This window comes from Loxodonta africana, chromosome 3 (assembly GCF_030014295.1).
Source record: "Loxodonta africana isolate mLoxAfr1 chromosome 3, mLoxAfr1.hap2, whole genome shotgun sequence".
Taxonomy (NCBI): Eukaryota; Metazoa; Chordata; class Mammalia; order Proboscidea; family Elephantidae; genus Loxodonta; species Loxodonta africana.
Genome location: NC_087344.1, coordinates 90,918,448 through 90,944,442, shown reverse-complemented (window position 1 = coordinate 90,944,442; position 25,995 = coordinate 90,918,448). Strand labels below are relative to the sequence as shown.

Sequence of the window (25,995 nt, the reverse complement as noted above, 5' to 3'; positions counted from 1 at the left end):
AGGGGCATGACCCAGAGGGAAAATTTGCAGCAGGACTGCCCTTATCATTTCACTTCTGTGGGCTTCAGTTTCCTCAAAACAACAAGAAAGGATATAAAATGTTTGGCGTGGTACCTAGTACTAAACTGTGCTGACTATTCCAGCTATTGTTACCTTCACTATTCCTCACCTTGGCCAGGTATCACTGGAGTCAGGTTTGCTTTGATGCTTATCTGTCTCTCCTTACTAGAATGATATACTAAGGACCAAAAGAGAACCCTCTGTGTCTTTGTATCATTAGCTCCTGTGCCCTGACTTCTGCTTTTCAGTAATCACCAGAGATGGTGACAGGTTAAAAGAAACTTCCAGTTTCTCCTTTTGTACAATGGAGATAATAAATAAACCTAGCACTGGTTGAGTCAAGATAGGTGGGTTCGGCTCTGTCAGCTGCTGTGTGACCTTGGACGAGTCATTTAACCTCTCTGTGCCTCAGCTTTGTCATCCGCAAAATGAAACTGTTGTGAGGATTAAAAAAAAACAAAACAAAGCTCATATTCAATTAAACCAACCAACCTGTTGCTGTTGAGTCGATTCTGACTCATAGCCACCCTACAGGACAGAGTAGAACTGCCCCATAGGATTTTTAAGGAGTGGCTGCCTGAATTGGAACTGCTGACCTTCTGGTTAGCAGCCAAGCTCTTAACCACTGTGCCACCAGGGCTCCTCATATTCAAAATAAACATGAGTTATTGTTTTTACCTTACAGTGTTCTTGTGAGGAGCAAATGAAGTCACCACTGTGGAAAACTTGTAAACTGTCAGATGGTGGGCAAATCTTTGCTACATTAAATAGTCTTCAGGAACACTGAAAAGGTAGTAATTAACTCTGATGGAGTGAGGGAAAGATCAGGAAATGGGCAGTAAACTGAAGTACAAATTTGAAGGGTGAATAGTCATTTGGCACAAAGAAAGGTTAGCAGTAACACGATGAGCAAAGGTGAGCAAGAGGTTGACACACTTAGAAATAAAGGGGGGCTGATATACACATATGCACACTAGTCTCAATATCCTTCCTTCTCTCGTACCAAGGCAGGCTGCATGTTATGCTGTGGCTTTGTGCTCATTACTGAACTGCTTCTGAGCAATGGCTGAGCCTAGAGGGCTTTACCTACCTAGGCCTTTCTGAACTGTAAGCCTGGCCTGGAGTCACTAGCCCCTGGGTGTGGACATATACCAGTAATAGTGTTCATTTGGTGCTAAATATGAATGTGCTGCAAGGTTGTACTTGGACCTTGGAAAGGAAGGTAACACAGAGCAGCCCAGGCTTTAGAATCAGCACAGATTCCTCAAGTGGAAGGTATTTTGGTATATATAAAAAAAAATTTCCCGCCCCTCCACAGAGGTTCTGTCTTCCATCCAACACCTTTATACACACGTTATTTCCCAGAGCCTTTTTCACGTACATACTCAGGAACGATTCAGGAGATTTTTTTAAACACAAAACTTAACAAACACTAAGGTCTCCCTGTAGGTTTTTCCTTTCCTCTATTGGGAAAACAGATCCTCTTCCCCTGATAAACCCAGTTGGTCGTGGATAAACCCCCAGAGTCAAAACATCAGGCAGGGCTGGAGAAAAGCAACTGGCACAGCTGTTCCAGTGCCATCTCACATGTCTTCCCAGAGTCCACAGTTCAGTTTTCCAAAATTGCTACCGAAGGGGTATCCCCAGGATGATTCCAGCTTGATTTGTGATATGGCTTTATTATACAAATCCAACCTCTTTGTAACTTATAGAAAATCAATAATAGAAGGCCAACGAGGCGGCCAACTGACAAACTCATGACAACAAGTCTCACCATTCAATTGCTGACAGGGCAGAAGACCTAACGTGGAAGAACAGAGAACATTTCTGTAGCCTCTTAGGTGAAGGGCATTTCACAGAGCAGGAGTTTCTGATAATTCATGAAATGCATTCTGAAGTCATCTAGAATGGCAGTTGCAATCCGCAGTGCTTGGGGGTCTGCCCCTCTGTGCTCCTGTATATCACACAAAAGTTGTAATCCTTCTTCTTCAACTAACAGTTTGCAGTATTTGCTGGCTGAAAGAAAATCAAGCAAAGAACAACTGGCATTTTAAATATACCCAATCATACCATTTACCTTTCTGAAGAAAGGGTACAAAGGTTCAAATCCTTTGACCCAGGAATTAACAGAGAAAACGAGTCAATTTCAGGAAAAATTATGTCAAAACAAATAATGCTTGGCTTGCTTAGTGAACTTGTTGTTGTTAGTTGCCATCAAGTTGATTCTTACTGAGGCGACCCCAAATATGCAGAATATAACTGCTCCACAGGGTTTTCAAGGCTGTGACCCTTCGGAAGCAGATCACCAGGCCTGTCTTCCGAGGCACCTGTGAGTTAGAACTGCCAACTTTTTGGGCTAGCAGTCAAGCAGTTAACCGTCTGTGCCACCCAGGGACTCCGTAGGGCACTTACAGATCATCATTTTAGCATGTTTACTTCCAGACAACACTACTGTGCTTCAAATTCTTTAATATTAGCTAAAAGGGGGCAAACTTCTTTTAAATTACAGCAATAATAATACACATTTCAGCTTCAGGCAGTATGTTGGACTAGATAACCTGAAAATACCAGTTGCTTGATAAAATATAATGAAAATATCTTTATATGCATAGTTGGGCGTACAAAGTAAAGGAATTTTCCAGGAGCCAGGAACAAGGAGGAGGAAGCACACAAATTCATGTAAGTTAACCAGCAGCATCCTGGGAGAGAAAGGGATTTGCCAGTCTCAGAATCTAGGAGTCTAGATGTCAGCTTGGCAAGTTGGAAATGTGATCAGCACTTGGGAGATAGTTCTCTCAAAGAGCCAGAAAGGAGAATGGATACATCAAGAAAGCATTTCTGTCTTGGCCTAGGCTCTGCATGTATGTATAGGAGTGGAGGAAATCTTTCCTGAAAACTCATAACCACACACCAAAGTGAGTATAGGATTTGAATATATATTACCTGAATGCTCTGGGAATCCTTGAACTGAGAAATTAATATGAAAATTTGAACAAGCTCAGGGAACCCTCTGGAGCACTCGGCAAATACAAGACTGTGCTAAAATATTTTTTCTCTCAAATGCTGAAAGAATTATTTTAACATCTAGAATTCTATGCCCAGCCCAGCTATACTATTATTTTTCTTTATTACTGTGGTAAAATACACATAATAAAATTTGCCATTTCAACCATTTTTAAGGGTGCAATTCAGTGACATTAAGTACATTGACAATGTTGTGTAACCATTCCCATTATCATTTCCCAGAACTTTTTCATCATTCCAAAACATGAACTCTGCACCCATTAAGCAATAACTCCCTTAGCCCCTGATAGCCTCTAGTCAGCTTTCTATCTCTATGAATTTGCCTATTCTAAACCTCTTTAAAGTTTCTAAGCAAAAATGTCACTTTGATGACTAAGGTGCACTTGACCCAAGCCATGATCTTTTCAATCCCCTCATATGCATGTGAAAGTTGGATAATGAAAAAGGAAGACAGACTATGTCTGAACTGCAATATTGGTACAGAATTTTTAATATACCGTGGACTGCCAAACAAACAAACAAACAAACAATCAGTCTTAGAAGAAATAAAACTAAAATGTTCCTTAGAAGCAAGGATGCAAGACTTCAACTTGCTTACCTTGGACACAAAAACATCAGGAAAGACCAATTGCTAGAAGAAGTCATCATGCTTGGTAAGGCAGAAGGCCAACAAAAGAGAAACTCTCGATGAGAAAGACTAACACAACAGCCAAAACAATGGACTCGAACATACCAATGATCATGAAGATGATGCAGGACCAGGCAATTTTTCACTCTGTTATACATAAAGTCGTCATGAGTCAGGCGACTGGCAGCTAGTGAGATATCGCAAGTGGAATAATACAATATCTGTCTTTTTTGTCTGGTTTCTTTCACTTAGCATGTTTTCAAGGTTTATCCACGTCAAAACATTCTTTTCATGGCTGGATAATATTCCACTGTATGAATATGCCATTTTTTGTTTATCCACTCATCTGTTGATGGACATTTGGATTGTGTCCATCTTTTGGCTATTATGAATAAGCTGCAATTAACATTTGTGTACAAATATCTGAGTCTCTGCTTTCAAGTCTTTTGGGTATATACCTAGGAGTGGAATTAATTCTATGTTTAACCTTTTAAGAAAACACCAGAACTATTTTCCACAATAGCACCATATTACATTCCTACCAGCAATGCACAGGGATTACCATTTCTCCACATCTTCCTCAATACTTGTTTTCCTTTTTTTTAAATTATGGCCATCCTAGTCCTGTCAAGTGGTATCTTACTATGGTTTTGATTTGCATTTCCCTGATGGTTAATGATGTTAAGCATCTTTTCATGTGTTCATTGGCCATTTGTCTATCTTGTTTGGAGAAATGTCTATTCAGGTCCTTTGCCCATTTTTTAATTGGGTTGTTTGCTTTTTTGTTGTTGAGGTGTAGGAATTCTTCACATATTCTGGAAGCTGAACACGAGATGTATGATTTCTAAATATTTTCTTTCATTCTGTAGGCTATTTTTTTTTTTCACTTTCTTGATAAAGTCCTTTGATGCATAAGTTTTTTATTTTGATGAAGTCCAGTTTATCTATTTTTTCGTTTGTTGCCTACATTTTTACTGTCATATTTAAGAAAACATTGCCAAATCAAAGTAGTGAAGATTTTTCCTGACAGTTTCATAGTTCTTGCTCCTAAATTTAGTAGTTCTTTGATGCATTTTGAGTTTTTTTCTCCTAATATGGTATAAGATAAGGGTTCAACTTCATTCTTTTGCAATGTAGATGTCCAGTTTCCCCAGCACCATCTGTGGAAAAGAATGATCTTTCATCACTGAATGGTCTTGGCTCCACTGTGAAAAATCAATTGACCATATATGTTAAGTTTTATTTCTGGACTTTCTATTCTGTTCCATTGACCTAAGTGTCTGTCCTTACACCAGAGCCACACTGTTTTGATTACTGTAGCTTTGTAAGTTTTGAAATAAGAAAAGTGTGAGTTGTTCACCTTTGTTCTTTTTCAAGACTGTTTTGGGCTATTCGGGTCCCCTGAAATTCCATAAAAACTTTAGGATGTTTTTCTATTTCTGCAATAAATGCCATTGGGATTTTGATAGGGATTTCATTCAATAGGTAGATAGTGTTGGGTAGTATTGTCATTTTAACAATATTAATTCTTCCAATCCATGAACACAGGATGTCTTTCCATTTAAGTCTTCTTTAATTTCATTAAGAGTGCTTTGTACTTTTCAATGTCAAAGTCTTTCGCCTGTTTAAATTTATTACTAAATACTTCATTCTTTTTTCACGATACTGAAAATGGAATTTTCTTAATTTCCTTTTCAGATTGTTCATGGGTAGGGTACAGAAATACTACCCCTAATATACTGTTTCGTGTGTGTGTGTTGATTTTATATCCTGCAACTTTGCTGAACTTGTTTAATAGCTCTAATAGCTGTTTTGTGCATTCTTTAGGGTTTCTTAGATACAAGGTCATATCATCTGCCAAGAGAGATAATTTTATTTCTTCCCTTCCAATTTGGATGCCTTTTCTTCTTCTTGTCTAATTGTGCAGGCTAGAACTTCCAGTACTGTGCTGAATAGAAGTGAAAACATGCATCCTTGTGTTGTTCCTGTTCATATGGGAAAATCTTTCAGTCTTTAATCACTAAATTTATTAGTTCTGAAATTTTCATATATGATCATTATCATGTTGAGAAAATTCTATTTCTAGGTTGAATGTTTTTATCATGTAAGGGTGTTGGGTTTTGTCAAATGCTTTTTCTATATCAATTCAGATGACCATCTTTTTTTTCCTTCATATTATGAATGTGATACTTCACATCGATTTCCATGTGTTGAACCACTGTTGCATTCCAGGGATAAATCTCACTGGGTCGTGGTTATTACAGGTTGATTTGTGTCCTGCAAAAAGATATGTTCAAGTCCTAACCCCTGGAGCCTGTGAATGTGACCTTATTTGGAAACAGTGTCATTTCAAATGTAATTACTTAACATGAAGTCATACTAAAGTGGATCCTGATGCAGCAATATGACTGGGGAAAAAAAAAAAAAAACTCTGTTGCTATCCAGTCGGTTTAGAGTCATAGTGACCCTATAAAACAGAGTACAACTGCCCCAGTTTCCAAGGAGCGTTCTGGTGGATTCAAACTGCCGCCATTTTGGTAGTTAGCAGCCGTAGCACTTAACCACTACGCCATCAGGGTTTCCAATATGACTGAAGCCCTTACAAAAAGAGCAAAAGAGACTAAAAGATACACACAGAAAAAAACCATGGAAGAAGAAATTGGAGTGATGTATCTACAAACCAATGAACACCAATACAGGTAAGTTTTTCCAGATACAGAAATCTTCACTGGCAATATTTTATTTTAGCACTTAAATATGTCATCCCACTGCTTTCTGGCCTCCATGGTTCTAATGAGAAATAACCTTAATCTTTAACAATCTGATTATACTGTGTCTCAGTGTGGGCCTCTGAGTTTACCCTGCCTGGAGTTTGTTGAACATCTTGGATGTGTATTTTCATCAGATTTGGAATATTTTCAGAAATGATTTCTTCAAATATTTTTATGCCGCATTCATTTTTGCTTTTTCTGGGACTCCTCTGATGCGTGTGTTGGTCTACCTGATGGTGTGCCACAGGTCTCTTAGGTTTTGCTGATTTACCTTTGTTCTTTTTCCTTTCTGCTCCTTTAACTGAATAATTTTAATTGTCTTATCTTCGAGTTCACTGATCCTTTCTTCTTCCCGCTCACAGTGAATTTTTCATTTCAGTTATTGTACTTCTCAGCTCCAGAATTTTTCTTTGGTTCCTTTTTATAATTTCTATTTATTGATATTCTCATTTTGTCCACAAATCACTTTCCTAATTTTCTTTATTTAGTTCTTTGTCCATGGTTTACTGAGCATAATTAATAGAGCTGATTTAACTCCTTTGACTAGTAATTCTAATGTCTGGGCTTCCTCAGGGATGATTTCTGTGAAATTCTCTCTTTTTTTTTTTCCTGTGAATGAACCATACTTTCCTGTTTCTTTGTATGCTTTGTAATTTTTTGAGAACTGGACATTCTCAGTATTATAATATGGTACCTCTGAAAACCTGAATCTTCCACTCCTCAGGGATTATTGAATTTTGCTTGTTGAGGCTGCAACCATCTTTTTGTGACATTTCCAAGCTACGTTTCAAATAGTGTGTATTCCCTGTTTTGTGTAGTCATTGAATTTCTGTTATCTCTGTAGTCATCCAGTGACCTAACAAAGATCTCTTGATGACCCCCCTTCAAATGGTTCTGGCCTTTAAATCTTCCAAAAGACACTGCCAAGGGAAACTGCTGCAGCCCTAAAGGGTCAAAACCAAGGAGGTAAGCATCTGTATGATCCCTTAGGAACTGCCAAAACAGCCAAAATGCACAATTCCAAATTTCTGGAGGACAAGGTCCCCACTGCCCTCTCTGTCACCAGCTAGCCACTCCAGTAATGTGGGCCACTGTCACCACACTCATGGTGGAGCTGAAGAATTATGGGTAGTGGTGGTTGTGCACACTTGCCACTCTCTTACAAAAGATCAGCAGCCTCTTCCTTCATCATGCACTGCCCTGGCTGTTTTAAGTGTCTGATCAGGTTCCAGAATTCCAAAACAACTGATTCCAACTGCTTTTCAGCTCAGTGACTGCTTTGGTGGAAGGAACAATCTCCAGAGTGTTTTCTCCTCCTCCATTTTGCATGATGTCACTCCCAGCTATGCTACTATTTAATAAGAGTAAGGGGGTGAGGAGAATACCCAAACATTTTCAGTTGAAGAATTTTTGCCACTAAAAGACCCTTGAAAGATGAATCCAGAAAAAAAGAGTGGAGTGAAATAGGCAATGGTGAACAACAACAAAGGTAAACATTTGTGTAAACTGAAATGTGCACCAACTTTATAAAATAAAAACTAAACTATCTCTGAGGATATGAAAACAAGTTGGAACTAAAATATATTGATTAACCAACAAATGTTCTTCGATGGAAAAACACAGAGCATAAAAGTGTGAATTCCCTTTAAGTTGATTTATAAATTTAACATGTTGCTGGCAAAAGTATCAAAAGGAGTGCTTTGGGGGAGGAAATAGAAAAGATGAGTCTATAATCGATATAGAAAAATAAGTAAGAAAGAATAGCTGAGAAAAAGAAGTAAATAGGGCATAAATCCTTCTAGATTTGAAAATATACTACAAGATCTTAACAAATAAAACAGTGTGGCACTGGCATACTGACAGAAGATACAGTCCAGAAATAGACCAGAAAAGGATAGATGAATTACTCAATTAAAAAAGGTATTGGGACAACTCAGTAGCAATCTAGAAAAATTAAGTTGGACCCAAACCTCACACACCATATGATAAGAAAATTTCAAATGGATCGAAGACTTTAATGTAAAAAAAGGAAACTATAAAAAGTACTAAAATGGTCCCCAAACCTTCTGTTGGCCCAGGACAGGAACCATTCCCAAAGACAACTCATCAGACATGGAAGGGACTGGACAGTGGGTAGGAGAGAGATGCTGATGAAGAGTGAGCTATCTGTATCAGGTGGACACTTGAGACTGTGTTGGCATCTCCTGTCTGGAGGGGGGATGGGAGGATAGAGGGAGTTGGAAGCTGGCAAAATTGTCACAAAAGGAGAGACTGGAAGGGCTGACTCATTAGAGGGAGAGCAAGTGGGGGTATGGAGTAAGGTGTATATAAGCTTATATGTGGCAGTCTGACTTGATTTGTAAACGTTCACTTGAAGCCCAATAAAAGTTAAAAGAAAAAAAGTACTAAAACAAAAACATAAGACATTTATATTATAGTCTACTGTAACCATGAATCAAAACCCAATGGCCATGTAAGAAAAGACTTTAACAATAGAAAAAAGTGAACAGAGGATATTAACAGACAATTCACAGAATAAGAAGTGGCTCTTAAGTGTAAGAAAAGATGGTTAACACTACCACTTTAACCTTAGATTGACAAAGATCAAACAGCTCAATTAACATTGCTTTTGCAAGAATGTAGAGAAACTAGCAGGCTCTCATACACTGCTGATAGGAGTATAAACTGGTAATCAACTCCCTGGAGGACAATTCAGCAATAGCCATCAAAACTACAAATGTTCATAACCTTTTGCCTTGGCAATTCTACTTCTAAGAATGTATTCTGCAAATTAGTACAACACTTGCAAAATAATGTATTTAACAAATGCTTATACAGTACTGTAAGTCAAACACTGTTCTAAATGCTTTACAGGTACTAAGTCACTTATCTCTCAAAACAACCCTGTAACGTAGCTACTATTATCTCATTTTACAGATGAAGAAACTGAGCACAGAGAGTTTAAGTAACTTGGCTAAGTTTGCACCATTAGTAAATAGCAAAAACTGGGAATTGAGCACAGAAAGGCTGGTTCCAAAGTCCATCCTCTTATTTACCACATTATTGTATATATGTACCTTTCTATTTATATACATTATTACTCATTAAAACAGTGCTTGTAATAAAAAAAGACTGGAAAAAATGTCCATTCAAAGATGGCTAGATATATAAATTATGACATCCACATAGTGAAGAAATACTGAGCAGTCTCTAATTAATAAAGCAGACTCTGGAGTCAGACCACTAGGTTAGAACCCTGACTGTACCAGTTACTAGCTGTTTCAACCTTGGCCAAGTAACTTAACTTCTCTGTGCTTCAATTTTCTCATCTCAAACATGTGGATGATAATAATACCTCCCTCTACCTGTTGTCATGACTAAATGAGTTACTCATAAAAAGCTTACAACACAGCCTGGCAATCAATAAGTGCTCAACTAAATGCTAGTTGTTATTACAGTTACTGCTTCTGTTGTAACTGAATATACTGGGGTGGAGCCCTGGTGGTGTAGTGGTTAAGAGCCTGGCTGTTAACCAAAGATTGGCAGTTCAAATCCACCGGGCCTTCCTTGGAAACCCTATGGGGGCAGTTCTACCCTGTCCCATAGGGTCAATATGAGTCGGAATTGACTCGACCGCAACAGGTTTGGTTTTGTTTTTGGTTTCTGGGCCATTCTGATCCACTGATCTGCACGGTACCTTCTTATAGTAAGTGTTAGGGCAAGCACCTAAAAAAACTTTGATCCCTCATTGCATACTCATTCACTAGTACTGTATTTTACCCATAAATTGACAAGAACTGACATTTATATCTTACTAAATCTTTTCATCTAGGAACATAGGCCTCAATTATTTCAGGCTTTTCTTCATATAGGTGTTATTTCCTTGTTAAAGCCAATTTTTATATTTAATGCTTCTGTTGATACTGTGAATGGTATCTTTCCCCTTAATTACATTTTCTAATTACTGCTGGTATTACAGAACTATTTTTATACACTTATTTTCTATCTAGCCAAAATATTGAATTTTTATTTTTAAAAATGCTCTCAGGCTTTCTAGCATAAGATCATAGCCTATTTTTGTCTTATAGTAAAAACAAAAACTTCTGCAAAAATCTGAGCCAAGAATACAGGCCAAAAATTCTCAAAATATAACTTGAAACAGCAAAACATATAAAAACATGTAGCTTAGCTGGGAAACAACCCCTGACTCCTGGCCCTACAGCATCCCAGGGCCATTACTGAGAGGCAGATTTATGTATTAACACAGGAAGAGTATTCATGATAAATTGTTGAGTGAGAAGAGCAAGCTGTAGAATAAGCATGTACAGAATGAGCCCTTTTTTATTTAAAAAATTTTCATACTATTTATACTCTATAAAATATATATGTATCTAGAAAAGTACCTAGAATGACAGTCATCAAATTATTAATAGTGCTTGCCTGCGGGGAATAGGAGTAGGAGCAAACTTTCACTTTCTATACTGCTGACATATTACTAATTCTAAAAACTTCAGGTTTTTTTTTTTTTTTTTTAAAGAGTTAAATTCAGAGAACACAGAAGAATAACTTCTCAAAATTCCATTCTGAATTTAAAGCCACATGGTTCTATACTCAGGCTTAATCATTATATAAGAAAAAAAAAAAAAAAAACAGCTGGAAATCTATTATGCTGAATACATACGGTTTTTACTGCAGACATGGTACACAGCCCATAGTGCCCAGAGCTGAACCTCTGGCTGAGAGAAGTTGCCAAGGAGTGGGAAAAACGCCTTGAAAGATCTAAAAGGGTACAAAGGTTCATTCAGAACTTGGGTTAATGTTCAGGGATATAATAATAATTTTCAACTTTTTCCTCACAAGAGTCATTTCTTCAGTGTATTACTGAGCATGAAATGAGAGCTCTCATTTTAGAAAATGCATCCCAAGTTACACACATCATACATTCAACATCTCATTTCACCCTCAATCTTGCATACTGTCAACCCTATTTTACAGACGAGGAAAGCTGAGTCTTGGACATTTTCTAAAAGTGATTTTCCCAATATCACAGGAAAGTAACATTTGAACACAAGGCTATTTGACTCTTAACACTTTATCACTGTACCATGGCTTCTACATAGTGAGTAAAACAAAAACAAGTTTTGAGAAAAGTACTACATCAGCATGAAATTACCTGTAGGTCACCAATGCTGTCATCTTACAACTTGAACTTGGCCAATTCTGGACGGTTGCATGCTATTCAAAAGAGAAACCAGGATTCCAATATTCCATCAATTCAAAAGTGTTATAATAGGCTGTTTCACATTATTTATAATCACATAAATTTGAAACAAGATCATTTTTTAAAATAGGGGAACGATTAAACAAATTGAGGTATACTTGTTTGCCAAAATATCAGTTAGGTAATGACTACGTATCTTGACTATGAACAAAACTATGCAGAAAAAATGCAACAAAAAGGGGGCTTCTGTTTATAAAGATGGCAGAGTGAGCATGCTTTTACCTCCATTCCTTTCCTAAAGCTCATTAACAGGCTGGTAAAAATGATTTTAAAAAGAGGAGGCAAATACACAACAAATCATATGGAGAAATGTTAACTAATTTAGCATATCCAACACTGGGGAAGCTAAAAAATAATCCCAATTTGAAAAGAATACCCAGAAGATTTAGGAATTTGGCACACCAAGTACTTCTGGAAGTGCAATTAAATGAGGGCCTTGAAAATAGGATTGGTTAAAACTATGTCTCTAAAAAAGACTCTCAGGATGGTGATGAGGAGTGAGGTACTTATATCAGGTGAACAGTTGAGACTATGTTGGCATCTCCTGTCTAGAGGGGAGATCGGAAGGTAGAGAAGGTTAGAAAGTGGCAAAACAGTCACGAAAGGAGAGACTGGAAGGAGGGAGCAGTCTGACTCATTAGGGGGAGAGTAAATGGGAGTATACAGTAAGGAGTATATAAGTTTATATGTGAGAGACTGACTTGATTTGTAAACTTTTACTTAAAACACAATAAAAATTATTTAGGAAAAAAAAACTCTCAGATCTCCTCTCTCATCTGTAACAAGAGTTTCTCGACTGGGTAATGCCATGAACAATTGAGAGTGGGAGCACCATACTGAAAGCAGTGGGATTAAGTGAAGATCTCAATATTAAATGTTGCGACTCCACCCACTCCCCAAACCCCACTGCCAGCCCTCTTCCCCTAGTAGGCTTTCACACTGTTGGTAGCCAAATTTATAGTTTTCAAGCAGGAGAATGGAAGATTCTTCTCCGGGGAAATTCCAACCAGTTCAGGACCAAAGATCTAAAGGCAGTGACACTGAGGGACACCGAACCCAGATTACTGTATATTGAAGCCCTTGGGTGACAAGCTCCACACATCTACACAGAGCTTATATATAAATTGACATGTAAGGATCACCAGACAATTAAAGAAAATCTCTAAAATAAAGAAACAAAACGAAAACAAACAGGAAAAAAAGAGCAACTCGGAGAAAACAGAGAGCTTGAAAAAAGAGGAAAACTTAAAATATACACATATTTCATTAATATCCTTAAAAAGAGAAAATAGGTACAGTAACCATGAAACAAGAATAGGATGTTGCGTAAAACGCATTCAGAGAACAAAAAAGGAGTTCCTGGAAATTAAAAACATAATAGCATAAATGCAAAATCTAATAGTTGAAAAAAAAGATCAAAAGACACAGGGAAATAAGTGAGAAAAGATGTGTGCCAGAAAGAGAGAACAGGGGAAAAAAAGGTGAAACAAACAAAAATTCCAGGACTGCTGGAAATTAGTTTCCAGAGTAATAAAAACCCAACATAATAAATGAAAATAAAGCCACTCAAGGCATGTCACTGGGATTTCCAAACACTGAGAATAAAGATCTTAAACCTTCCAAAGAAAAATGGCAAAGAACTTCTCAACAGTGATGATGAAAAGTAGAGAACAGTGACTTGAAAATTCTGAAGGAAAATATTTCAAACCTAAAATTCTATAGCTTGCCATTAAATGTGAGGGTAAAATAAAGTTCTTCTAACAGGTGAGGTCTCAAAATTTCTTTCATGAATCTCTCCTTAGGAAGCTACTGAAGGGAGTAAACCAATAAACAGGAAGGCATGCCGTCCAGGAAACAAAAACTCAAACATAAAAGAGAGGCACAGGAATGGCACAGGAAATCCCCAGGATTTTAGTATAAGAATATCCTAGGATAACAGCATTATAGTGGAGATTTATGCCTGGGGCATGCACAGTGACATGAGAAAAAGAGCCTTCCTTTCCCAGAGTGGGAAACTGAACTGATAATGCCTAAGAGTGCAATCTGACAGGCACGTGTCTGTCAGTTTGTCATACTCTGGGGGCCTGTGTGATGCTGTAATGCTGGAAGCTATGCCACCGGTATTCAGATACCAACAGGGTCACCCATAGAGGACAGGTTTCAGCTGAGCTTCCAGACTTAAGACAGACTAGGAAGAAGGACCTGGCAGTCTACTTCCGAAAAGCATTAGCCAGTGAAAACCTTATGAATAGCAGCAGAACATTGTCTAATATAGTGCTGGAAGATGAGCCCCCCAGGTTGGAAGGCACTCAAAAGATAACTGGGGAAGAGCTGCCTCCTCAAAGTAGAGTTGACCTTAATGATGTGGCTGGAGTAAAGCTTTCAGGATGTTCATTTGCTGATGTGGCACGACTCAAAATGAGAAGAAACAGCTGCAAACATCCTTTAATAATCGGAACCTGGAATGTACGAAGTATGAATCTAGGAAAATTGGAAACTGTCAAAAATGAAATGGAATGCATAAACATCGATATCCTAGGCATCAGTGAACTGAAGTGGGCTGGTATTGGCCATTTTGAATCGGACAATCATATAGTCTACTATGCTGGGAATGACAACTCGAAGAGGAGTAGTGTTGCATTCATCGTCAAAAAGAATGTTTCAAGATCTATCCTGAAGTACAACGCTGTCAGTGATAGGATAGTATCCATTCGGCTACAAGGAAGACCAGTTAATATGACTATTATTCAAATTTACGCACCAAACACTAGGGCCAAAGATGAAGAAATAGAAGATTTTTATCAGCTGCTGCAGTCTGAAATTGATCAAACATGCAATCAAGATGCATTGATAATTATTGGCAATTGGAATGTGAAAGTTGGAAACAAAGAAGGATCAGTAGTTGGAAAATATGGCCTTGGTGACAGAAACAATCCTGGAGATCGAATGACAGGATTTTGCAAGACCGACGACTTCTTCATTGCAAATACCTTCTTTCACCAACATAAACGGCGACTATACACATGGACCTTACCAGATGGAACACACAGAAATCAAACTGACTACATCTGTGGAAAGAGACGATGGAAAAGCTCACTATCATCAGTCAGAACAAGGCCAGGGGCTGACTGTGCAACAGACCATCAATTGCTCATATGCAAGTTCAAGCTGAAACTGAAGAAAATCAGAGCAAGTCCACAAGAGCCAAAATATGACCTTGAGTATATCCCACCTGAATTTGGAGACCATCTCAAGAATAGATTTGACGCATTGAACACTAGTGACTGAAGACCAGACGAGTTGTGGAATGACATCAAGGATATCATCCATGAAGAAAGCAAGAGGTCACGGAAAAGACAGGAAAGGAAAAAAAGACCAAGATGGATGTCAGAGGAGACTCTGAAACTGGCTCTTGAGTGCTGAGTAGCTAAAGCAAAAGGAAGAATGGATGAAGTAAAAGAATAGAACAGAAGATTTCAAAGGGCCTCTCAAGAAGACAAAATCAAGTATCATAATGACATGTGCAAAGAGCTGGAGATGGAAAACCAAAAGGGAAGAACATGCTTGCAGTTTCTCAAGCTGAAAAAACTGAAGAAAAAATTCAAGCCTCGAGCTGCAATAGTGAAGGATTCCATGGGGAAAATATTAAACGACGCAGGAAGCATCAAAAGAAGATGGAAGGAATACACAGAGTCATTATACCAAAAAGAATTAGTTGATATTCAACCATTTCAAGAGGTGGCATATGATCAGGAACCGATGGTATTGAAGGAAGAAGTCCAAGCTGCTCTGAAGGGATTGGTGAAAAACAAGGCTCCAGGAATTGATGGAATATCAATTGAGATGTTTCAACAAACAGATGCAGCACTGGAGGTGCTCATTTGTCTATGCCAAGAAATATGGAAGACAGCTTCCTGGCCAACTGATTGGAAGAGATCCATATTTACGCCTATTCCCAAGAAAGGTGATCCAAACGAAATGTGGAAATTACAGAACAATATCATTAATATCACACACAAGCAAAATTCTGCTGAAGATCATTCAAAACCAGCTGCAGCAGTATATCGACAGGGAACTGCCAGAAATTCAGGCCGGTTTCAGAAGAGGACGTGGAACCAGGGATATCATTGCTGATGTCAGATGGATCCTGGCTGAAAGCAGAGAATACCAGAAGGATGTTTGCCTGTGTTTTATTGATTATGCAAAGGCATTTGACTGTGTGGATCATAACAAACTACGGATAACACTGCGAAGAACGGGAATTCCAGAACACTTAACTGCACTCATGAGGAACCTGTACATAGATCAAGAGGCAGTTGTTCGGAAAGAACAAGGGAATACTGATTGGTTTAAAGTCGGGAAAAGTGTGCAGCAGGGTTGTATTCTTTCACCATACCTATTTAATCTGTATGCTGAACAAATAATACGAGAAGCTGGACTATATGAAGAACAACGGGGCATCAGGATTGGAGGAAGACTCATTAACAACCTGCGTAACACAGATGACACAACCCTGTCTGCTGAAAGTGAAGAGGATTTGAAGCACTTACTAATGAAGATCAAAGACCACAGCCTCCAGTATGGATTACACCTCAACATAAAGAAAACAAAAATGCTCACAACTGGACCAATGAGCAATATCATGATAAACGGAGAAAAGACTGAAGTTGTCAAGGATTTCATTTTACTTGGATCCACAATCAACAGCCATGGAAGCAGCAGCAAGAAATCAAAAGACGCATTGCATTGGGTAGATCTGCTGCAAGGGACCTCTTCAAAGTGTTGAAGAGCAAAGATATCACCCTGAAGACTAAGGTGTGCCTAACTCAAGCCATGGTATTTTCAATCGCATCATATGCATGTGAAAGCTGGACAATGAATAAGGAAGACCGAAGAAGAGTTGACGCCTTTGAATTGTGGTGTTGGCGAAGAATATTGAATATACCGTGGACTGCCAAAAGAACAAACAAATCTGTCTTAGAAGAAGTAGAATCAGAATGCTCCTTAGAAGCAAGGATGGCGAGACTGTGTCTTACATACTTTGGACATGTTGTCAGAAGGGATCAGTCCCCAGAGAAGGACATCATGCTTGACATAGTACAGGGTCAGCGGAAAAGAGGAAGACCCTCAACGAGGTGGATTGACACAGTGGCTGCAACAATGAGCTCAAGCATAACAACGATTCTAAGGATGGTGCAGGACCGGGCAGTGTTTCGTTGTGTTGTGCGTAGTGTCGCTATGCGTTGGAACCTACTTGACGGCACCTAATAACAACAAGAATGCAAAGTCAAGAAGAAGCAATATAAAATGTTATTTAGGAGATACCAAAAGAAATAGATTTAAATAAAGATGTAAATAGGAAAAAACAAAAACCAACCCCCCCGCTGTCAAGTCAACTTTGATGCATAGCAACCTTATAGGGTCTCCATTTGAATTATGGTATTGGCAAAGAATACTGAAAATAAGATGGACAGCCAAAAGAGTGAACAACTCTGTCTCGGAAGAAGTACAGCCAGAACGCTCCTCAGAAGCAAGGATGGGAAGATTTCCTCCCACAGACTTTGGACATGTTATCAGGAGGGACCAGTCCCTAGAGAGGACATCATGCTTGGTAAAGTAGAGGGTCAGCAAAAAAGAGAAAGACTCTCAATGAGATGGACTTATACAGTGGCTGCAACAATGAGCTCAAGCATGGCAACAATTGTGAGAATGGTGAAGGGCCGGGCAATGTTTTGTTCTGTTGTACACAGGGTCGCTGTGAGTTGAAAATGATTCGTGGGCACCTAACCCCCAGCAGTAACAGGATTTCCAAGGTTATAAAATGCGCAGACTGCCACATCTTTCTCCCGCCAGTGGTTTCAAGCCTCCGACCTTTCGGTTAGCAGCTGAATGCTTTAACCACGGCACCTCCAGGGCTCCTTTAAGTGGGAATGAGGGTCGGAATAAGTCATACAAAACTGTCTGTGTGTGTAACTTTTATAAGACAAAAAGATCAAAGAAAATGTAACAAAATATTAATAGAGGTTAGCTTTGGATTGTAGGGTTATGAGTGAGTTAAATTTTTTTTCTTTATACTCTTCTGTATTTTTCCCATTATCTACAATGGATACATATTACTAAAACTCTTATGATCCGGAAAAACTAATTTTCTGCAAGCAGAGATTGCTCTGGATTTTTCAGAGAGGAATAGTTTCCGTACCAGATCCTGGAGAAGAGCACTCCTCTGAAGCTCGCGGGATAGCCAGGGCTGTCTGTCAGACGCCAGATGCGCTATAATGCCTGCGGCCAAATAGCTGATCTCCATTTCTTTGCTATGGAGCAAACTGCTGATGTGCTTCACCACATCTTCGGTTACCAGGTCTGAAGAGAGTTCTCTGACTTCAGCGACGTTGTTCTACAGGTTGGATGGAGCAGGAGAGGAGGAAAGAATTAGGAACTGTCTCTTCTCCCTTTTCTACTGCTCTGCTCAGATACATTCAGAAAGCTTACTCCCTTCCTCCTCCCTCCCAATTCAGCCTAATAGCTACAATCCCACCTCTTGATCAGCATCATCATTAGCAACAAACCACTGAGTAAGCACTAAGTTGCAGGAACTGTGACTAGACAAAAATGGCTTTTCACATACCTTATCTCACTTAGGAGCCCTGCCGGTACAGTGGTTAAGAGCTCGGCCGCTAACCAAAAGGTTGGCAGTTCGAATCCACCAGCTGCTCCTTGGAAACCCTACGGAGCAGTTCTACTCTATCCTATACAGTCGTCCTGAGTTGGAACCCACTTGACGGCAACAGGTTTCTCTCTTTTTTTTTTTTTGGATCTCACTAATCCTTAAAATAACCCTACAAAGAAACTTGACACTCAGCGGGCTAGCTTGCCAGATTCACACTGCTAATGACTGGTAGAATTACAACACAGATCCATACCTGACTCAAATATTTAACATTACTGGGGCCTACTACATATGTTACATTATCTTGAAATTCTAACAAGAATGAAAGAATAAAAACAGATAATATTTTATTTTACAGATTGTACTAGTTTTCTATGCTGTGTAATAAACTACCACAAATTCAGTGGCTTAAAACAACACACACTTATTATCTCACAGTTTCTGTGGGTCAGGAATCCAGGGATGGCTTAGCTAGGTCCTCTACTCTGAGGTCTCACGGGCTGCATTATCCTCTATAGGTTTGACTCGGGGAGATTGTGCTTCCAAGCTTACTCAGACTGTTGGGAGGGTTCATTATCGTGTGGATCCAGGACTCAGGGCTTTGGTTTTTTGCTGGAGGCCACCCTCTGTTCCTACAGACTCTCCACAGCTCCTTGCCAAGTGGGCTTCTCCAACCACTTACTTCACTGGCAGCTTGCTTCTTTTTTTATATATATATATTCGTATATTCATATATATATCATATATCATAATATAATCAGGAGTGACATCCCATTACCTCTGCCATATTCTATTGATTAGAAGCAAGGCAAAGGTTCTATCCATACTCAAAGGGACAGGATTAACCAAAGGCATGACCACGAGGTTGAAATCATTGGGGGGCGGGGATGGGGTCTCATTAGGGTCTATCCATGACAAAGATGAAGAAACAAACGTTTAGTGAGATTAAACAGACAGTCGAAGTAAACACAGGAATTAGGGGAAACTTAATTTCCCCACAGCTGTTAAAATGCAAACTCAGTGCTCCTTCTGAAGCAGCTTTCAGAAAGTACACCCTAGATAGTACATTGAAAAGGACACAGGGTACTGAAGATTGAAGCTGAAAATGCACTGTTTTGAGATCCACCCCCACCCCAGTTTTTCCTAACACCAGCAATACACCTCATCAATAACATGATTTCAGCATTAAATCTGTCAGAGGGTAGCCCCAAACACGGGGAGATAAGATGAGAGCATCCTTAGCATAACTGGACGTTCCAAGGTTTCTCCTGTAAGCTCAACAGGGACTACTTTTATATTAGCTATTTCTTTCCAAGAGTCTAGGAACAAACTGAGGAGAATGTGGGTCTTCATTCAAAAAGTGCCAGGTAGACTGAGGGACAAGGAATAACCTCATAAACCCTCAACATTCTGAGACTTTCTCAAAAAGACAAAAAGTGAAGGGTGTCTTAGGTCAGCTAGTACTAGGGTACTTAGCATTGTATAGGATTTATCTGAGGCCTCAATCCACCTTTCTGGCCTAATTTTCCATAGCTTATTTCCTTCCTATCTTTCCCCCAAATCCCAGCTATTCTGTATTACAGTGTCCCTCAAATGAACACATTTTCTCATCATCCCTAGCTAAAAATGACTTTTGTCCCTTTACCTCGTTTGTCCCTTCCTTTGACTTTTCTGTACCTTTCCAGATTCCCAATATTAAACATTCACTCCTCTCTGTGAAGCCTTTCACACCTAGTGTTCCAAGTCCTATATGTGCTAGGGATACAAAATGGGTAAGAAACAGTCCCTGCTTTCAAGGAGTTCATGATCTAGAATGAAAGGCTCCCTCTGGACTTTGTGCCTCTTTCCTAGCACTTGCATAGTCACTCTTAGAGAGCTGTTCATACACATGCCTAACGCCACCTTCCTAAAGTTGTAAGGTCTACCAGCTTGGTACATTTCATGCATCTGTGTCTCCCACAGCACCTGGCACTGCAAATGGCGGGGGTTCAGTATGTCTTTAGTTCTTTTTGTAATAAAAATGCATCACTATCTTTGGGAAATGAAATTTCTCAATTATGGAATATCCTGATAGAGAGGCAGTAGAGAAGTCTAAACAAAGAAATTTCTACAAACCTGAATATCTTAATAAAGAAATATAGTAAAGTGGTTAATATCAGGGATTCCAGAGCCAGACTGCCTAGGTTTGAATTCTGATTCTGCCCTACTACCTACCTAGGTGACTTAGGGTAAACGACATACCTCCTCCTCAGATTCTGCATTTATAAAAATGTGGATAACAGTGTCGGGTAGTGTACAAAACATGCCACACTTTCTCTTATCCCTGTGTATACATCCCTTAGCAATGGGACTTTGTTGTTCCTCTCATCAAGGGGTTAAGTCTTTCTCCAAATTCTTTAATCTGGGTTTAACTATGCAAGTTGCTTTCGCCAATGGATTATGAGCAAATGTGGCATAAGAGGTTTGTTTTTTTTAATCTTTAAAAAATTTTTATTGTGCTTTAAAGTTTACAAATCAAGTCAGTCTCTCATACAAAAATTTGTATACACCTTGCTATATACTGCTAGTTACTCTCCCGCTAATGAATGAGACAGCACACTCTCTACCCTGTATTCCCGTGTCCATTCAGCCAGCTTCTGTGCCCTTCCCTCTGCCTTATCATACCCCGTCCAGACAGGAGCTGCCCATTTAGTCTCATGTGTCTACTTGAGCCAAGCAGCTCACTCCTCACCAGTATGAGGCATAAGAGGTTTAAGAAGCACTTGTATAGTGGGTCTTCCGCTCTACTATTGCCATGAGATTGCCATGTTAAGAAGCCCAGGCTAGCACTAGATATAAGGCACAGCCCACAGCCAGCCAGCACCAGCTGCCAGACATGAGAGTCAGACCATCTTAGACCATCCAGCCCCAGTAGAGCCACCAGATGACTGAAGCTAAATGAGTAGCCTCAGGTGAGGCCAGCAGAAGAACTGTAAAACTGAGCCCAGCCCAAGCTGATGACCCACAGAATCATAATGAAAAAGATGTTGTTTTAAGTCATAAGTCGTAGTTTGTTCACAGCAATAGATGATATACAATGCTATTTACTTTATAGGGATAATACAAAGAGTAAATGAGATAATGCATGTTTACCAATTGCTTACAACAGTGCCTAGCACATAGTAGGTAAACAAAGAAACTAAAAAAAAACCAAACGCAGTGCCGTCGAGTCGATTCCGACTCATAGTGACCCTATAGGACAGAGTAGAACTGCCCCATAGAGTTTCCAAGAAGCGCCTGGCAGATTCAAACCGCCGATCCTTTGGTTAGCAGCTGTAGCACTTAACCACTGCACCACCACCACGGTTTCCATGTAGTAGGTACTATACACATATTCGTTTTCTTCATTTTTAAGTAATCAGAATGAACTCAAAACAATTCACCTTACCAAAAGGCCAAGAACTTTGCTCTGTATTGCTGACTCCGAAAAAGTCTGTCAAAAGAATACACAGGTTAGTTACTTTATCATGAAGAAACAAACTTTACATATAAACTCAATCTTATTTTCTCACCTCCAAGACTTGGATGAAGATGGTTAATCCTTCATTTTCAATAAAGTGCTTGCAGACAGCTGGAGACTCATCTGTTAGATTCCAAAGTGCTTTCAGAGTAAACAAGAGGGTGACATCATCTAAATTCTCGGTCGTCTTCTGTTTTACTATTGCTAGAAGTTCCTGAAAACCAAAAAGACAGGGAGTTAAATGCTCTAATAACTGACAATCTGTTCCAGTGTACAGAAAGCAATAGTTAAGAAGAGCTTTAGAATCAAAGCTAGGTTCCAAACCCAAGTTCCACCACTTAATAGCTATGTGATCCATTTTCTCTTGTAAAATAAATTATACCTACCTCTTAAAGTTTTGGTGAAAATTAAATGAAAATAAATAAATGTTTAATAAGCGCTCAGTCCAGTTCTTAGTGCTTGGTAAGAAACACTCAAATCAAGTACATAGCAGCTATTCCATTATTTATTCAGAATGTTTAGTCAGCACCTCCTACAAGTCAGGTAGGAGAGACAAAGAGCTGTTTTTCTCAACTATATTAAAGAATTGCAAGCTTGATAAGCGTTCTAAGGGAAACATGTAAAAGGCTAAGAATTTACATTAGAAAGGGTGGGAGAGAGAAGCCTCTCTACAAAGGTAATAAAAAACCTAAGCCTAGAAGAAAAAGAGGATAAGCCAGCCAAGCAAGGAATGGGGCCTTGGAAGCGCATGGTAGGCAGAAGTTAGAGTGTCTGGCAAAGTTCTGAGGCAGAGAAAATTTGCTGTTCTAGGCCACTGAAGTAGCCCTGATGGCACAGTGGTTAAGTGCTTGGGTGCTAACTGAAAGGTACGCAGTTCGAACCCACCAGCTGGTCTGTGGGAGAAAGATGTGACAGTTTTCCATAAAGATCACAGCCTTGGAAACCCTGTGGGGCAGTTCTACTCTGTCAGGGTCACTATGAGTCAGAATTGACCCAACAGCAACATGCTAGGCCACTGAGCAGACCAGTGTGGCTGGAGTGTAATGCCAATATTATAGCTACACCTCACGGCTTGAGGAAACCAATGACTCACTTCAACACAGATTGCTACGTTTCATTTTAGATCAGAATATTTCTGGACACAAGTTAAGCTAGTATTTATGCTTCATTTTCTTTGAAGTATATTAACTCTTATGTGAGAAGAAACAGATAACCATTTCACTTACTCAACTAATGGAAACATACATAAAATAGATGCCCAATGACAGTACTGAAGAAATCAAGATGTGTCTGTTTTCACAAGGAGTAAGACCACCTCAAATATTTAACCCCATCAGGAGAGAATGTGTCAAGAAAGTTAATCACAAAAATAGAGCAGTGAAAGACAAAATATGAAGAGTGGTAGATGGGGCTGGTAGCACCGACCTGGGCAGCCCTAGGTGACTGGGAACAAGGCAAGGGAGGGGGCAGGGGAAGTGAGGCTGACCCAGAAAGTAACTACTCTGGCCAGGCCCATGGCTAGATGCTTTATATACTTTATCTAATGATACTCAAAAATAACTGCAAGATATTACTACAACAACTATGATGCTCATTTTTCAGATGGAGAATCTGTGGCAAAAAGAGGAGATAAATTATCCAAGGTCATATAGCTAGTAGGTGGCTAAGCCTGATCTGTCTTAATCTAAAGCCTGGGCGCTTGGCATCACTACCTAAAACCGCCTCCCCAAGGACTACACAATCTCCAACAGATGGACTTCTCTGTTGCTTTCGGTACGTGGATAACTGTCTTACTATCTCTGTACAGTCATGTTATCATTCCCAGTAACATCAATGTTCCTTCATCACACCATCCTGCAAAACTTCTACCTTAATGCCAATTATCAGTCTACTCCGTGTCTCCCCCAAAACATCTGAATGTTGAAAAAGGCTGTGCTCAACTGATCAGTATCATTATCTGTCCATAAATTTTAAATGGGCATGGAACTGTACCTGGCAATCCTACTATATTACTTGATAAATTTGCTTCCAAGATTCCCTCTCCTCAAACTTCAATCACCATCTTCCTACTCCTTTCATTTGATCGCTTCATTTTTCACTGAGAACTATAGCTCTTCCTAAAAAAACACCTAGCAACCTAGTTGCACCTGTACCAGTGTCCTTTGCCTCCCCTCCTGCTCCAGCAGAAAGCCAACCTCTTTAACTTTGCTCTAGATCCAATCTTCACAGACACACAATGATATGGCACCAAAATTATTACTCTCTGTCTTCCCTATGGAAACAAACCCTGATGGCGTAGTGGTTAAGTGCTACAGCTGCTAACCAAAGGGCTAACAGTTCAAATCCACCAGGCACTCCTTGGAAAATCTATGGGGCAGTTCTACTCTGTTCTTTAGGGTTACTATAAGTAGGAACTGACTCAAAGGCAACAGGTTTGGCTTTTTTGGTTTTGTCTTGCCCATGCCCTCTTTTAAGAATTATTCTCGCAGGCATAAATACACCTTAATGTAACACATCTTTAAAGCAAACAAACCCTATTTAGTACTTATTTCTCTGCTTCTCATTAAAACATATCAAAAAGTCTCAATTTTCTCACCTCCCATCTGCTCATCATCTTACTCTAATCGTGTTTTGCCCCACTCTCCACTAAAATAACATAACCAACATAACCAAGATAACCAATGACTTCCACCTTGCCAAACCCAATGGTTAACTCTCTGTCCTCATTTCACTCAACCACTCAGTACCATCTAGCACATTCCTCTTGGGTTGTGTGACACCACTCTCTCCTGGCTTTCTTTCTAACTCATTTCAGATGTTCCTTCTCAATTCTCTATTGACTCCTCCTACTCTTCCAACATTCCTATGTATATTCCTCCTAAAATGTTAGCCTTTTTCTCTTCTCTACATATATTCCACACACTTTCTGTGATCACATTCATTGTCAAAACTGATGACTCAAATTATTTCTCTAGCCCTGACTATCAAACTGCCTATCTGACATCTCAACCATCTCAGAAATTAACATGTCCAAAATCACTTTTGAGTTTTATCCCCTAAATCTACTACTGGCTGGAGCCCTGGTAGCACAGTGGTGAAGAGCTTAGTTGCTAACCAAAAGATTGGCAGTTCAAATCCACCAGCCACTCTTTGGACACCCTATGAGGCAGTTCTACTCTGTCCTACAAGGTCACTACAAGCTGAAATCGACTCAACAGCAACGAGTTTGGTTTTACTTAAACCTACTGACTGGATACCAAATATTTGCAAGATTCCAATTAAAACAGCTGTGTAAAGTTAAAGCCTTGAAATAAATTTAAGAAATATACAAGATCAACATAAAGAAAACTCGTACTTCTGGGTAACATGAAATTAATAGAATAATATACCCTCTTTTTCATATAGGAAGAATCATTATCATAGGGTTATCAATTTTTGTAAGTCAATTGATATATTTAACATAATCCCAAAGAAAACCAGATTCTTAAGAACTTGACAAGTCAATTCTGGTATTCTGTAGAAAAAGCAAACAGACAAGGATAGCCTAAAGAAACCTGGGACAGCTCTTAAATATGAAAGTGTTTATAAATACAGAAACTAGTAAATAGTGTGTCACTATATGTACATAGACATACAAATTAATTGAACAGATTAGAATCCAGAAACAGATGCACATATATAGGAGAATTTAGTATATGATAAAGGTGGAGAAAAGATAAATTATTCAGGAAAGGGTGTAGAAGCAACTGGGTAGACATGGGAAAGAAAAATTAAAATAGATCACTACATTTCAAAATATCCCAAATGAATCAAACATTTATATGTTTTTAAAAAAGAGAGAGAAGGTATAGAAGTACTAGATAAAAAACATGGGAAATAAAAGAAAAAAAAAAAAAAAAAACTCCAAAGAGTAAGGAAATACTTTTAAAGTATGCCAGAGGCATTTAAATAGTTAAACAGATAAATATATAAATTTAACCACATAAAAGTAAAAAAATTAGTGTACAGCAAAACATGCCATAAATAAAGGAAAACAGGATAAATAGCAAACTAGGATAAAATACA

At 39.0% G+C, this 25,995-nt stretch overlaps 1 protein-coding gene across 1 annotated transcript in view; it reads right to left on the bottom strand.

Annotated features, from left to right (window-relative positions):
• Positions 1-80: 80 nt before the first annotated feature.
• Positions 81-25,995, bottom strand: part of ZYG11A (zyg-11 family member A, cell cycle regulator) — a 59,365-nt gene continuing 33,450 nt past the window's right edge. Inside the window, exons 9-14 of the mRNA XM_064279948.1 lie at positions 21,983-22,144; positions 21,859-21,903; positions 17,964-18,158; positions 11,657-11,718; positions 11,165-11,262; positions 81-2,076 (exon numbers count right to left, since the gene is read on the bottom strand). Of these exons, the coding sequence (XP_064136018.1) occupies positions 1,898-2,076; positions 11,165-11,262; positions 11,657-11,718; positions 17,964-18,158; positions 21,859-21,903; positions 21,983-22,144 (741 nt within the window). The 3' untranslated portion in view covers positions 81-1,897. The remainder of the gene's footprint in view (positions 2,077-11,164; positions 11,263-11,656; positions 11,719-17,963; positions 18,159-21,858; positions 21,904-21,982; positions 22,145-25,995) is intronic.